A 17,295-nucleotide genomic window follows, 5' to 3' on the forward strand; every position below is an offset into this window, starting at 1 on the left:
AATATTTACGATATTTTGTTTAATACATTTTTAATCTTATGTTATTGGAGACGTTTTAACCAACAGTTCTTTTATCATGTTCATAGCTCAGCTTGAGTTCATTCCGATGAAAGGTATTTTGTGAAATAACAATAAATTAATTCATCAACTTTTAGTGAATTTGTAAGGTACGTTTGTTTGAAATCGTATAAAGCTACACGAGGGCTATCTGCGCTAGCCACCTCTAATGAAACATTGAAAGACAAAAAAGAAGATAGCTTTCACCACCATTCACAGCCAACCTTTAGTCTACTCTTTTACCAACAAATAGTGGGATTTACCATTACATTATAATGCCAGTACCGATGAAAGAGAAGGATCGTGTTTGGTGGACGGAACTTTGAACCTGCGACCCTTCGATTGCGAGTCAAACGCCCTAATTACCTGGCGATGCCAAGCATTATAAGGTTCAAACGTACTTTTAAAACACAATCTTTATACGACTTTGTATGATACATTTTAATTTCTTTTAACAGAGAAAAGATAAAATGCTCATGGACTAAAATATTTACCTTTTGCAATGCCTTCGGTGGTTCGGTGGTAAATCTGAAGATTTGCGACGGTAACAAAGAGGTGTCAGTACCCATAATTGGTAAAATTCATTGTGTAGCTTTGTATTTAATAGACAAATAAAGAAATAAAAGCCTTCTTTAACACAAAATTGACACTAAAGTGTTAATTTCATGCAAAGTTGAGAAACTTGTGCTTTAAAAGATCTGTCAAATTCTAGAGTTGCATCTCCAAGATTCAACGTTGAAACGTACGGAAATGGGAGCAGATATAATAGCGTCACGATTATTTATATTAAGCTTTAATGTGTAACAAATAAAAACGGTGTATTTACATAAAACATATACTAATCTGTATTTTGTGTAACTTATCTGTACTCTATGGTATAGAAAACTATTGTCAGAATACTGTATGCTTGGTTTGTGAATTTCACACAAAGCTACTTGAAGACTATATACGCTAACCATATCTAATTTAGTAATGGTAGATAAAACAGACAATTTTATCTACGAATAGTGGGATTGACAATAACATTATAATGTCCTCACTATTGAAAGGACGAGCATGTTTGATGATGATGAATCGAATCCTTCGCTGGCAGGTTGCCAAGAACACGAGATCAATATTTGAGATTAGGTAAAGTGTATCACTGGCTGATATAAGATTTATTGTGTAATTATGTTTAAATATAATCATCTTTAAAACATTTGTTTGAAAGTAAACGATCTAAGAGAATGAAAATGACAAAAGTTATTGAAGAATTTGATATCAATCTGGCGTTTAGTACGTTTACTTTTTTAGTTTTAGGCTTATTTTGCGAAAAAAATAACAAAAAACACACATCAGGAATGATTTGCATAGGGAAAAACCAAAACAATTTGTGTAGTAAAAAGATAAAATCATTTATCCAGAATTAGAACAAATAATTTTACGCCTTTGTTTGTTGTCTTTTCAATCGAATGCACATGATAAGTGACATGACAAATATACATCCTTGTGCAAATTAATTCAAACAAATGGTCATTTTACAATATTTTCAGCATGGCGGCCGGTGTAGGCTCGCTGGACCCGCTGATTTCCTCTAATAATCATTTTTTCACACAGACGGTGTCATTAGCTGTGTTTTGCAGTACGGTCGATCTATTTTTGGGATATATGACGAAATTTTGAGTAATATTACATCATTCGAAATTGCGTTAGAATGACAAGGAGACCAGTCAAAAAACAACTTCTTACAAACTCAATGAAGAAAAAACGGTATCAATGGGGTCTGAAATACAAGAACTGGACGCAAGAACAATAGAGGAAGGTGTTATTCAGTGACGAGACTCATTTCTTCGTACAGCGTTAAAGAAGTTTGCATGTTCGCAGATCTCCAGGTGAGAAACTTCGAGAATCTAGCATCAGTCATTTCGTAAAACATCACTTGAAGAGGATGTTTTGGGGATTTTTCAGCTACTATGGCGTCGGAGGCTTACATATCGTAGAAGGTATAATGCGAGGACTAGAGTACATCGAAGTTTTGCAGAGAAGTGTCGTTCCAGAATTGAAAAAGAGATTTCTAGATGGATCTGGCATTTTTCAGCAAGATCTGGCTCCGTGCCACACATCGAAACTTGTGAAGAATTTTATGACTACAACGCGAATAAAGGTGCTGGACTGGCCTGGAAACTCTCCGGACTTAAATCCTATTGAAAATCTTTGGGCAATTTGTAAAAAAAGACTTCGGGAAAAAGACTGTACTACGAAAGATAAGCTAATTGAGGCCATAATTGAGGTGTGGTACCGCGATTCAAAAATTATTAAAGATTGCAGTCAACTCGTGAACTGAATGCCAAAGCGGATTAATGATTTTCTGAAAAATAAAGGCGGTCATGCCATGTATTAATTTGTGAGTAATTTTTAGATTCTCAGAAATAAAACGCAAAAAAATTGAAAAAATCGTAATTTTCCGTCTTGTTTCAATTAATTTGCACAAATAATTAACATTATTTCAAGTTGAAAGCGCGTGTAACAGAGCTGTTAATTGATAATACTTAAAACTGATTGAAAGTTTTTGTTTTTATACAACAGTTGATCTATTGAAGTTAAATATTTTGCACTTAAAAAATACACCTGCAGTTCATAAAATAAGAAAGATGCAATAATTTATAACTTCTCTTTACACATTTCCACAACAGAAACATTTTGTTGAAACGTCGTATACCTCAATGACACGGCGGCATGTTTGCGGACTTAAAACGCCAGAATCTGGGTTTCGATACTTATGGTGGGCAGAACACAAATAGTCCGTTGTGTAGCTTTGTCCGTAATTTCAAACATCGCGAGGTGTATATAGTTTTCGAGATATTGTGCTGTTATCTAGTAACATATTTTCACACTACTTAATTTGTAGAGTAAGATGTTACTCCTCTGTCGATTATTTTATGTCTTGTGTTCAGAGTAAAATGTCTTATACCAAGAATAATACGTTTGAGCATTTCATGCAGCTTAATTTGTTTATTAGAAGGAAAGAACAGAAAATTTTAGTAGGACGTCCTTAGTGGCAAATTATATACATCATATGTAGTCAATGATAGAAGATTTTAGTACGTGTATTTACTCTACATGAAGCACCTTCTGTATTTCATTAAAATTATTATAAGTCTTATTTGTTTTCTACAAGGTGTTAGTTTTAAAGATTTATTTGTAATAAAAATTAATATATTAACAAAAAACGTCTTAATTAATGTAGGAAACCTAAAACACGAAAACATTATCGAATACTTTTGATAATATTACTAAATCTAAGTTAATTAAAAAAAATGTTAATTTAAAAGGACACTACCTCGTTTCAAATTTTGTTCAGGGATCCTTGGCAATATTTTTTATTATATACATTTGAGACAATTAGAAACTAATTATTGGAACCGGAAGTTGAAAATAACTAAATAATAACTTTATTTTGTTTTGTCCGATTTAACCAATATTTCTTGAAATAAGAAACTTACTAAGAAGTTGTTTTTCTAAGAGTTAGTTATTTATGTTTTATTTGTGTTATTTAAAATGTATTTGCTTTATATTCTACCCTTATATTTATCACCTTACTTGTAAAAAGTTGTTGCTATATTTAACGAAGCCCTTGATAGACGGTCTGCTGGTAAAATATCCTGTCCAATAAGCATGAGGGTCACTTGCATAAGGAAAAAAGTCATCAGATTTGGTAGGCCACGTCTTATTGGCTTGATTTAGGGCGTAGAGATAGCAAGATGGTGTTGAATAAAACACGTTCACCTTACTTCCATTGATTTGCTTAGAAACGAATTAAAAATGTAAAAACTTCAGTTGTTTTCACTGCACTTCTTTGAAACAACATATAGATTACCTCATACGATAAGCTGATAGTTTTGGAAAAATACAATATAATATCAGGAGTTCAAACTTGACCAAAGCTAAAAGTTTAGGTTCTACAAATTGTAGACAGTGCATTTTCCTTTCTATCTCAAAACTCGTTTTACACGTCTTGGCGTTTATATCATTTTATACTAGAACATTTGTTTACTGTTTCATTGTGATAAAATATTTTTTCTCAGAAATTATAATCGATAAGTTACATTATACCTGTTTGTTAGGATATAATTCTAGTATGTCTTTATTCAAGCACAAAATTCATCTCTACAATACAAACAATAGGTTTGAACATTTCACTCTAAACTTTCTAATCTTTTTTAGAAAGTTGAACTACGATGAATATACTTAAGTTTTAAGAACGTTAAAACAGAAAGCAGATAGAGAAGTGCTGCAAATCAACTTAAGATGGCGCTAGTGTTATAAATGAAGTCTCAGTAAATAAGGAAGCGCTGATTTTTGAGATTCATAAGATTTTGTGAAACCAACTTGTGAAAAAATAAATGTTTATGATATTGGTTATTATATGGAATGCTTACTGTGATATCAGTTGCTTGAGTTTTCTTGTAACAAAACAATTGAGTTGGTACATGATGCGATAACAAAAACGAATGTGATGCTGAGTTATTATTTTTGAGAGAAACATTACTTATGTTTTCTATTTCACTGTAATTAGTTTTCGCTTCAATTATTTGTATATTTTATTTTAGAACATTTTATTGATAATTAAATATGAAAGCAACTTTTACCTTTTCGTTCACATACTTGATAATCTTGTCCAGGTTTTTATACCACAAGTTTGCATTCTGATAGTTAAAATCTTCTCCCATAGTCATTACAATGTGATTAGTGGCGTACAGTTTTGCCTGTAATAAATAAATGACGAAATTTAGGTGAAAGACGAAAATCATTGTCGTTTTAGTTAATACTAATTGTTTGATACACATAGATTCAATTATTTTGAAATATATTTTTTAAGATCGTCTTCTATTAGCATGTATTGACGTGGCTGTATCCAAATATACAATATTTCACGAAATTTTTACTTTTTCTGAACCTAATAGAGTTCTTAAACTCGACTACAAAGAATTTGTTTTAAAGTGAATTGTTTTTATGTTTGAAAAATTTTATTTATATTGAAATATTATAATTCATTGAATTAGTTATCAAAGAAACTTTCGTAGATGTAAAGCACATATTTAAGTAGTGACCTCTCATATTAACGAATCTTTTAACTCTCATATTAACAGTTTGTTTTTAACACTCCTACGAAAAAAATATTTACATCCACTAAAGTGATTTTGGGGCCTATCAGGCCCCATATATTTTTCCAATAGAAACACAGTGATTTAGCAACATTCATTACAAACAACTGTAGAATGGCTCTGACAAACATTTTTTTTACAATTTGAGCAAACAATTTTCGACTGTCTATCTTTTGATCTGCCGCACAAATGGCATCGTCCTCTTTTTGCCCTCTTTGCAGGCGGTTCACATGAGGTTGTTTTGTCATTATCTTTGCAGTAAATTTCTTTGATTTCAAGCACCAATTGCCGTATAAATTCTCTTCTGGCTCTTGATTTATGTTGACGAAGAAATTCTGGATGTTTTGTCGAGTATAAAACGAAAGTATTCAACGCAGCATGATCTAGAATGTTACAGAATATGCAGACTGACCAGCGCTTTGATCGCCTCTTTGTTATATAATATCTCACCAGTTGATCGAGAGTATCGACACCTGCCTTCGTTGCATTGTAAAGATTGACGATTTCGGGCTTTCCATTCTCTTCTACTTCACCAGACTGATGCTGAGAACTCAGTAGTAGCACATATTTTCCTGGTTTGTCTGAGGGCCTGAGAAGAGTGATGTCGTCATGGTAGAAAAACTTTGGTGATAACTCTCTAGATTTTGCATTTATTTCAGGAGGCAGGAAGGTTCTTGATTTCCATATGGTTCCAACAAGTCCTGTTCTTTTTGTTCGTAGGTACTTGGCAAGTGTCATTGTTGTGAAGAAATTATCTGTCGTTATTGTCCTTCCTTTTCCAAGAAATAGCTGACTCAGTTCTCTGACTATTCTTTCTCCTTGATTTGTTTCTGTCGTATTTCCAACCTTTCCAGTATAAATTTGAGCGTTGAGGAGATAACTTGTCTTTGCATCTGTTAGGCACCAAATCTTTATTCCGTATTTGTCTGGCTTTGTCGGAATGTATGTTCTGAAGCCAAGTCTTCCTTTGAAGTTACATAGTTGTTCATCCACTGTCAGGTATTCGCTTGGGTTGTAACTGTTTTTGCAATTTTCAATGAAAAAATTCCAGACTTCAGAGATGGCGGCATCCTTGATTTCTCTATTTCTTTGAGAGTGGATGTCAAATCTGATTTTTGAGCACATTTTTTTGAATTTGTCTTGTGTAATCAGTTTTCGCAAAAATGGCAAACCGAATGCGGTTGAAAACATTTCGTCTATCGATGCATTTTTGGATTTGCTTATTCCAAGGAAAAGATTAGCTGCGATCCATTTCCAGAGGTCTTTTTCAAAAATTGGTTCTTTCATGACGGTGTTTGTTGAGTGAATGATCTGTTCCATCATATTATCAGAAATGAAAATTTTGAATGTTTCGAATGGTGTAGAGACTCTTGGAGCAGCTTGCCTTGTAATGCCTGGGTTCCCATTGAATATATCGAGAGCTGCGGTTCTCCTGTTGATCCTTGAAGGTGTCGTTGAATAACTAAAATTCTTATCTTTGGACAAAAGTTCGTTCACTGGCATCGTAGTAAGATCTTCTTGATTACTTTCTTCACTTTCAGAAGGGTACGGCGCGATTTGTTCATCATTTTCGGCTTCAGAAGGATCATCATCTCAACTTTCAGAGTAGTCTTCGACATTATCATGTTCACTTTCATCGTGAGATGGTTTTGTCAGTAAATGTATAGCTTCATCAAGAGATATCATTTTTGACACGGTTTGAAGATTTCAGCTCCTATATATATAGGATTTGTGGATTCTTCTAGAATATTCTTGAAGCTTCTAGAATATTCTAGATTATTCTAAATACTTCTGTAAAGTTTGTAGAATGTTCTAGAACAGGCGTGGGCAAACTAGGCAATAATCAGGACCGTCTAAAATTATTGTTGGAGTAGAGTTATTATCCTAAATATCCATCTTTTGAAAATAAGTTGTAAAATTAATATATTTTTACTATAATTTGCTTTTTTCGGTTGCCCAGGCCTGTTCTAGAATTATTCAGGAAATAAATAAAGTAATTTTTATGTTTTTTGATCTGGGGCCTAATAGGCCCCAAAATACCCTTAGTGGATGTTAAAATTTTTTTTTTTTAATATTATTTCGCAAATGTCTGAAAAGTCAAAATATTATTGCTCCTTAAAATATAAAGGGATAGGGTCAGTTAATGGCAATTTCATTTAAATACAAAATTATTAGCCTAATATTAATAACCTTTCAAGTTGCTCTGGGGCCTATTAGGCCCCAATTTTCGTAGGAGTGTTAACATTCTTTAATTCCGATGTTACTTTGATATTATATCAAATTATTTTACTATATTATATAATATTATATTATATCACATCGGGCAGTTTTTATACCTTTTATTTCTGTTATAGTATTCAATGTACAGAAGTGATAAAAATATTGAAATTACTCATTTTCTTCCTGAAATACATAAATAACTCAAGCAGATTAAATGACAGAACTGGTATCATTTTTTATATTTTTAATATGTCCTATACGTTATTAGAGACGTTGTAACCAAGAAATAGACTCATGGACGCATAATAAATTTGATCCATAAATAATTAAAAAACTGATTAGTCATTTTTTTACTTGTTTCATGACAGTTTTCAATTTTAATCATGCAAATAATTACAGCTAAGTTTTAAATTTGAAACATAGGTAAAGATTCAAGTTGCTTATTTGAGAAGCTGTTCAAAGTCCTACTTTCATTGCTAATTCAAACTTAAAAGTCGGATTCTAATAATTGTATTTTTATTAGACAGTGGATATATATGTGTGTGTTAATTGTCATGTATTCGCCAGGTATCAACACATTAGATACTTACTTGTTCTTGAGCAATCTTGATGAAACTGTCCACTCTTTCATTAACGTTGTAATCATGAAGACGTGGGTCATCCTGCATGTAAATAAAAGTAAGTATAATTTTAGATTGATTTATCCTGCGTGTAAGTAAATATTAGTCTAATTTTGAGATAAATTCATTCTACATGTAAAAAGGAGCAGATCTGTTTCGAGAAAAACAGCCATTATTCAAGATATGAAACTACTGAATAAAATCGAGGTATTCATTAAACCTTTTTAGCTGTATATCACTATTTATAGATACTTCATGCATGCATAAATATATCTGTTCACATAATATACTTGAAAAGGCAGCAAAACAAACTCATATCGCTTCGATTTACATCTCACTACCGATAAGAATGTTAGTTAACAGAGATGAAATATCCAGTCAGGAACTTTATAATACAAGTGATTACTGAGAGCTAACCACTAATTACTAACTCAAATAGCACATCAATATAACTTCAGAAACGTCTATTCTAAACAATAGTTGAAATGATGTTAATGAAAGTTAGCACAGTATTTCAGTTCCTTGTTATTTTCTTGGCATTATTTATTTCATAAAAACAGAAATTCTATATAAAATCTGAGGTCGACAATTAAAATTTGATTTATATCTATAAAGATTCTTCACAAAATCATCGACCAAATGTCAGTGTCATAGTAAGTAATAACGTAATATCTCATTGAAATACAATGAACGTTTTTGTCATCAACTTCAGATTAATAGGGTTAAAACAAATTAAATGGTAAACATTTACATATTGTTTAGAAGAGGCACTGTGATGCAAAATAATATATATATATTTACATATCCAAATAAGCAGATAACTAGCATATTTAACAGTTATAGTCATAAAGGAATCTCAAATGGATCGTGATTATATTTCAATATTTTGACTTTTTACACTACTAGTTCTGGAAAACAAAAGTAATGAAATTTATTTTCGAAAACAGTAAAAAAGAAATGCCGGAATTTCATCATCAGTTATCATAATGCTAAGCTTACAATTTCAAGTATTCGAAAAAGTTTTTAACAGAAGAAAATTAAGACATATCAAAATATTTAAGTAAAGAAGTTAAGAAATGGTTGAAATTGGGGTCGAAGGTCCAGAAGTGTATGCGAGCACAATGAGACAAAATGATATAAAACTATAGAGACTAACTGTTGTGTCCGTCGAAGGAGACTGAACCCATGATTTTAGCGTTGTAAATCTCTAGACTTTCCGCTATACGATATGGTATTGTGAAAACAATATAATAGATGTTTATATAATTTCGTGCAAAGCTATTTGTGAACCATCTATAATCAAAACATTAAAAAAATCTAATTTTTTGGTTTTCTTTTCAAGATAACGCTCACTGTGGAGGTCAAAATGGGCTCAAAACTTACCATAATAGGAACATTATCACACAGACTATCAAAACAGAACCCTGCAGGTGGACTATATCTATTTGGTAAAACTCCGGTGAAGAGGTCAGCAGCTGGACCTACGTTAGATGTGACGTAAATGAATGGTTAAAAGTAATATGTTTATAATTAATATTTCATTGTACAAAATACTTTTAAGTGGTTGTAAAAATTATTGAGATTATCCTGCCTGTTTGATACATTAAGGTATCAACGATAAGAAAGTTTTCTATTTAATAAATACATTCGAGCGCCTCAACCACCTGCCCATGCCAGACCAGAGGCTAATGGAGGGAGAGATTATAGTTCGTAGTAACGTGTGTAATGCTATGAAGACTTACACACAGAAAGATATGTATATATTGTATTTTATTTATTATTTATACATGCCCTTGAAACTGGAGTGTTTAATTTTTTCGAAACTCATCCGCTATTAAAAACACAAATTATGAGCTCTCATTATTTAATCTTTGTAATGCAGAGGAGAAGACATGATATGAACTTCTGAAGATATAATCCACTATTAGTAAATTTTATAGCATTATAAGTCCATGTTCTGTTTAGGTTTAAGTTCAACCAGGTGTTAATCGTGAAGTTGTTATTTGAAAAATAAGAAACAGGATTGTTCATTTTTAATTAAATGTTAGTTTAAAAAAATTCACTCTTAGATTACTCCATTTTTGTTTTACAGCAAGGCTGAACAACGAACCTTTCTTTAGTTCTTACCTTAGGACTACATCAAATTGAACTGTAAATCTAGAATGAGTTTTCTGATTTCATACCAAGGTCATCGCTTCCCTTCCACACCATTTCCATAGATTGAGTTTCTTGTCTCTTCGACTTATCTTGGTAGTCAATTCGACCCAAGAACAGCCCATCAAAATACATCTAAATTAGTAACTAAAATTAGCTACTGTATTCGATATTTCAAGCACGAACGTGAACATTTATATAAGGTATCTTCTAGTTTGTAACAATGATGTTTCACATTATGTACACATGTGGAAACATTTCTTGATATAACATTAGATATACGAAACAAATTTGTGACAGCTTATTTTCTACACTACGTAAAATTGTGGTACGTTTTCCCATGTAAAATTATCTCCATACATTAAACATGAAATCCCATCCAAAGTTTCACTGTTGTACTTGGTAAAATAGTTGATTTTTTCTTAATAATAATTCGTTACTTAAACATACATATATGTGCATTTATTAAATATAATCGTTAGAGCAATCTTTACTTAAAAATGTAGCATTTAATCCATTTCATGTGTTATAAGACCGTATTATTAGTACATCAGCTAGGAACTAAGTTCTATTGACAATAGAATTTACGTATTTCAAGTTTACACACGTGCACATTTATATTCAGATGGTTGGCAATAAAAAAATCTTCAATAAACGAAATTATGAGAAATTCAACAAACCTTTCTTTGTGATTTAGATATATTTTAATATATTTGATACGAGAAACAGTTGGCACATGTGTTACTGTAATAAACATTTAATTCATGAACATTCCATAATGTGTGTGTATACATAATCCATTTTCAGAAAGTTATATTGAACCAAGGAAATTAGTTATAAAAAATTCATAACTTCTAATTTTTAAACAAGGAATTAAAATACGTAATAATAGACGAAGTTAGTTGAAAAATAAGAGAGAGAATAGAATAATGCAACAATTTTAACAATATTACCTGACTTGGCATGGTCAGTTGGTTAAGGCCATCGACTCCTACTACAACGGTCGCGGGTTCGAAGCCCTTTCACACCAAACATGTTCGCTCTTTCAGCCATGGAGGCGTTATAATATTACGGTCAATCCCACTATTCGTTGGTAAAAGAGTATCCCCAGAGTTCGGAATAGGTGGTGATGACTAGCTACATTCCCTTTAGTCTTACACTGTTAAATTAGGGACGGCTACTGCAGGTATCTCTCGTGTAGCTTTGCGTGAAATTCAAAACAAGCGCAACGGACTCAATTGTAGAGAAGTTGTGTTGTTATTTAACACGTATTTACATCGTGATGGCAAAATTTTCTAGTATATTTCCGAAATTTGTGGAACGTAACGGCAGAATTTGTACACTGAAATAGAGCATTTAGTACTAAAACTTAATAGAGAAAAATATTTTCAAGAGTGTCTTTATTTTATTTTTAGGCCTAAATATGCGAAATTTTATGATCGTTTTAAATTTACAATTTCAACTACATTTTCCGGAAAAGTTCACCCTTTCCAGGCCGTTTTTTTAGTTCTTTTGCTTTTCCTTTCTTTATTTCTTTTATGAAAATAAATGATAATTATTTTACGATTTTGTTGTTTTTGAGATGAACAATTATATTCACCTTCCAACAAGTACAGAATTCATAACGAAACACTTCTTTCAGCTGCTTGTCTCTCTTTTTTCTGATTGTCTAAGCTTGGTTTCTTAATTTAAATTTCTTCTCACCAGGGAACTCTTGGGTGGGGTTTGCCGCCTTTATCATCTCATATCATTCTTGTGGAGTAAGGCAAAATTTCTGTAGGTTTAGAGGACCCCGGACGTTGCTCCATTACATTAACAGAGAATAATTTAAAAAAAATAAAAAATAAAAGTTTAGCCCGCAACATTTAAGGCGACCTATGGATTACGAGTCGAGAGCCTTCTCCACCTGGCCACGCTGGGCCTTAAAAGATGTGAATTAATGTATTTTTTTTACCCCTCATCTCACTTTTAATATATTCTACAGGACTAATGAAACGGTAACAAAACTGAAAACCTATATTACTTGTGCAAACAAAGAAGCCTGTTCGCGAGAATGACCAAATGGATCAATCTGCCATCCAATTAGATGAATTCCACAAGATCCAAAAGTATCCGATAGACGACGGAACCCCCAAGTCATTTGATCAATGATGTCATTGTAGTGGCACGTGGCTTCGTCATTCATGGACCAGCCTCCACCTATGAACTCCAACTGACCTGCGACAATGGAAGAATATTGACCATTTAAAATACCAAAAGAAAACAACATCTATGTGCGAATTTAAATCATCTTGAGAAATGTTATAAATAATTTTATCAAGAGTGTCTAGAATATTCAATAGTATTTTTATTGGTTATTAGTTATTTAAAGCACGGTTAACGTTTGGTATAATTTTCGATTTCAGATCTGGCAAGCTGTAATAAAATAAAATACTTCAAAATATCCCCAGCTACCTTAAGTTGTAGGTTCTATATACGAGTAATGTCATCTATCACCTACCATCCACGCTAGTTACCTCTTCTTTGGCCAGTAATTTAAAATTGCCCCCCAAAAGAACAGTGGTATGTCTAGGGATTTACAACGCTAAAATCAGGGATTCGATTCCCCTCGGTGGGTTCAGCAGACAGCCCGATGTGGCTTTGCTATAACAACACAACACACAATTTAAAATTAAGGAACACAACAACTAGCCTCAGTACCATTGGTATACAAATACAATAGTTATTTAGGTACAAGAAAATCAGTGTTGATGAATTTCCAATAATCATAAACATCAGCTAATTGAGCCGTATTGAAAAATACAACTAACATGTATATTTTATTGGGTGATTTATAAATATACATAGGCCACTTTTAGTTTATGTATTTTATAAAACCAATAAATTTTATAAGTCTCTTAGGCAATTTTTAATAGAATTTTCAGCAGTTTATGTCTCAGGATAAAATTATTTACCCCAAATCAGTGTCACTCAGACAAATTACCGGGCACTCCCTCGTTTGTGTTTAATATGTACAAGAAGTATTTATGCTAATAATGAATGACATTAATTTACCACCTCATGATTTTGTGAGAAAGTTAATTCAAACCAGGAGGAAAACAGTGCTATAAGCATCACTGTGCAGATATTTCATAAAAGATATAACATATAGTGTTATAACATATAATCTGCAGACACGATTTAATAACGTTTGTAATCCCTTATTAAACATTTTAACTTGAAATATTTTTACTGCAAATCATGTTCATTAGATCTCATTGCAGTTGTAAAAGTTTAGAATGTCGAACTTTAAAAAAAAAACGAAGAAAGAAAGAACGTGCTTTTTGTAATGGAAATATATTTAGAAAGGTTAGTGTATACAACAAAACATATTATAAAGTATATATATATATATAGAGAGAGAGTTAATTGTATAAAATGGGGCTTTGCTTTCAGGATCTGTTGAAAACGTGCTGTGTACGATCTTAAAAAAGACTCCCCTTATAAGAAATACTCATTTTAATGTATTTCATGAGCGTACGCTCAGAAGTAAAACACGTCAAATTGAACTAAAACCAATAATACAGACTAGTGAAGTATGTATGATATCAAACTTATGTCAGCTGTACCAGTTTAAAATGTTCCAGTGCACCAAATACATCGAATACACTTCTCGAATTACTTTTCAGGGTGTGTAATACCACTGTTGAAGACTTGTTTCTGGAGGAAACAACGTCAAGTACACAGGTTGAATACTTTATATTGCATGTCACAACGTTAGATCACGATCTATCTGTGATCAAATATCCTGATATCAGCACAGCAGCTTAGTTTCAATAGCAAAATGCCCAGTCATAAGGCTGTCACGTCCAAAGCATACTACTCCTTCCTGTCCTGTTTTTGTTGTTGTTGTTGCTGCCTTTATGTGAAAAAACCAGATTATACGTTTTATTTCCCAAATTACTGAAGTACCCGACGTTTGAGCGGATCGCCATGGAATCAACTTGTTTTACTTTTCCAGAAGAAGAGCCCAAGACACAAGGACGGCTTTTGTTTCAGACGTTTGTGTTCGTAAATATTTCACCTGCTGCAAGTTGCCGGACTTTGAATTCTCTCCCTAGATGGTTCTAGTACTCTCAGTTGGTCCACATTTCCTTGTCTTCTGACGTCATTAAATGCAAGGGCAATCCCCGTGATCAAAATTCCAAATCCACGGTCTGAACACCTCTTTATGACCTGAGTGTATGAATATATTGGACAGGAAAGGGGTGTTATACATGTTGTTTAAATGCGATTGAAACAAATTTTTGGCTGCATCAAACTTCCTACAAAACGCCCCAAAAATGTCAAAATGTAATTCTGGTACACACCGTTCCCTAAAATTTATATTGATTGTGATTCTCACGTTACTCGATAATTTGCATATCAAAAAGTAAGTTTAACAGAACGTAAGGAACCTTATAAATAGCTCTCATTGTGGGGGAGCAGAGAAACGTTGAGCAGTTTTAAAGTAGATACACAATTTGCCAAAATTGAAACTTATTCCGATTTCCTAGCAGGAGTTGGGAACTTTGGTTGTCGTCTTCAGGAAATATTCCAGTTTCACAGTAAACCAGAAACAATTTTCTGATCCAAATACAAGATAGCTTATATAAACTAATTCTTCTTTGCATGGTACAGCTTACAAACGACTTTACTTACCGTCTCTTACCAACTTCTGAACTTGATGACGCACTTGGTCATGTTGCTGTTGCCACCAGCGCCAGAAGAACGCTGTCTCGACGTAAATAAACTTTTTTTTTTGGATCATGACGTAGTTCTTGTATTACAGAATCCAAGATGTACTGGACACCTGCTCTTTGTATGGTGTTGTTTGCTAAACGTGGAATTAAAATAATTAGAACAACATATCAATAACATAGAATATTATTTCTTAACAGCGATCAGCAGTATGTTGTTTAGGTAAAATATTTAATTTGAATAATGAGAACAATTATGTAAAAAAATGATATATATATTAGAATATTTCAAATATTTCTAGAACCAATTAATAAATTTATAAAGAAGAAAAAATATGTTTAGTTAATGATTGGTTTGGTTTGTTTTGAATTTCGAGCAAAGCTACACGAAGGCTATCTGCGCTATCCATCCCTAATTTAGCAGTGTAAGACTAGAGGGAAGGCAGCTAGTCATCGCCACGCACCGCCAACTCTTGGGCTACTCTTTTACCAACGAATAGTCGGATTGACCATCACATTATAACGCCCCCACGGTAGAAAGGGCGAACATGTTTGGTGTAATGAGGATTCAAACTAGCGACTTTCAGATTACGAGTCGAGTGCCTTAACCATCTGGCCATTCTGGGTTTTAGTTAATGATCGCCTCAGTTTAGACTGGTGATTAAAAATCACCACCTTTAAAGAAACAACGATGCTGAAAGGATCACCACATTGAAATCGCCACCAGTAAAACAATCACAAAGTGGAGAAGATTATGTTATTATTAGCTTAAGTGTGTTGATAGGTAACTAACCAAACATTAAAAATATCTCTTTTCGGAATATTCAGTTTGAATGCTTGCTCAATTATTTGTATCCAAATTACTTTGGCAGTTAAAAGCAGCATTGCTTACAATGCTTGTTGAGTCGTTTATTGTTGTTGTTTGTCATTTAGCACAAAACTACACAAAGGCCTCTATCTGTGCTCAGCTTACCACGCTCATCAGGTTTCTAGCGTTGTAAGTTCGCAGACATACCGTTGTTCCATTGGGTGACATCATTGTTAAGAGTATCCTCTTTTATTCTTTAACGGATCATTCTATGATAGGATACCGTAAGCCATTTAAACAATAAAACGTAAACTGGGCTACTAAGTATCAAGATGGATTTGTTTATTAAGCTAAAACGAACTGTGGACTCTTTGCGTCGAGGAGTAAACATATAAGCTTTTGTCAAATCAGAATGAAAACACAAACCAAATTTTCCACCTTTTTCTTTCAACTTAATATTTATTTAAAAAGAAAAAATTCAAAGAGGTGATCTCATCACTCAATGCCAAGTGCACTTTCACAGTATTTATTTAAATTTTTTTACAAAGCAAATGTATGTATTGTCTCAGTGTTCATAGTTCGACGCTGTCAAAGGTCTCACAGTAATGAAACTACAAGACGAACTTTATATCTTAATATAGTGTTATTAATGTCAACTAGGTTAAACAATAAAAACTGTTTTTCAATGGAACTTTACAGGGTATTAGGTATATACAATGACTTGGTATAACTTTTTTTCACACACGTATATACACTCTTATATCCTTTCATTTTTAAATATAATTCAAGGCTATTTAGGTTTAAGCCTAAATTAAGCACCTTCAGCATATTTTCTTCGCATTTCGACTTGGTTGTATTGTGAAAGGCAAACACATAAGTATATTATATTATTATTAGCCTACGAAACATACCGCTAATCTGTATATATATACATGTTACTCAGCTTAAATCTCAGAACAGACTTCCCAGTTGGGCCTTCAGTGGATTAAATTCATTTGAATAACGCTATTCAGTTTTTACCTTGAATCAACTATTTTAGTTGAAGAAACTGGTCAAACTCAACTTCGCTCAGCTATTCTAGAAGTCCCTTAGACATCTGAATAGTTTTTTATCCCAGTTAGTTTTTTTTTCATCTGAACAATTCTTTCAGTTTTATCTTGAATCAATTATTCTGTTTAAACAAACTTGTTATGAGCATTCTCTTAAAACAAGTTAATAAATTTACCTTGCCTGTAAGCTATGTCTTTATTGCTTAGAACATTTGAGAGAATAAACTTGCCGCTAACAAGTACTGATATGTTATTCTGTGCTAGATATATCAATGGCTTTATTATAAAAAAAACATTCATTTGATCCTTTTAAATCTTTGCAGCTGTTATTTTGACAAACCGTTTCTAATTTCTTACTTACTTGTTACGCGATTGTTTTAAAGTACTATATAAATATGAAAGACCAAAACATGTTAGAGATAGACAGACTGTGGTATTGTTACGACTGTAAGAAATGACCTCTTGCCACTGTTCTTATGTTGTTTCTGAAGAGAACTAAACATTTTACATTCACACACAAAAAAG

At 32.6% G+C, this 17,295-nt stretch overlaps 1 protein-coding gene across 1 annotated transcript in view; it reads right to left on the bottom strand.

Annotated features, from left to right (window-relative positions):
• Positions 1–17,295, bottom strand: part of LOC143234030 (lysosomal alpha-mannosidase-like) — a 63,143-nt gene that overhangs the window by 40,488 nt on the left and 5,360 nt on the right. The window contains 8 exon segments of the mRNA XM_076471043.1: positions 3,637–3,840; positions 4,686–4,802; positions 8,012–8,083; positions 9,425–9,522; positions 10,225–10,330; positions 12,219–12,412; positions 14,876–14,975; positions 14,977–15,050. Of these exon segments, the coding sequence (XP_076327158.1) occupies positions 3,637–3,840; positions 4,686–4,802; positions 8,012–8,083; positions 9,425–9,522; positions 10,225–10,330; positions 12,219–12,412; positions 14,876–14,975; positions 14,977–15,050 (965 nt within the window).

Source organism: Tachypleus tridentatus, chromosome 12 (assembly GCF_004210375.1).
Source record: "Tachypleus tridentatus isolate NWPU-2018 chromosome 12, ASM421037v1, whole genome shotgun sequence".
Taxonomy (NCBI): domain Eukaryota; kingdom Metazoa; phylum Arthropoda; class Merostomata; order Xiphosura; family Limulidae; genus Tachypleus; species Tachypleus tridentatus.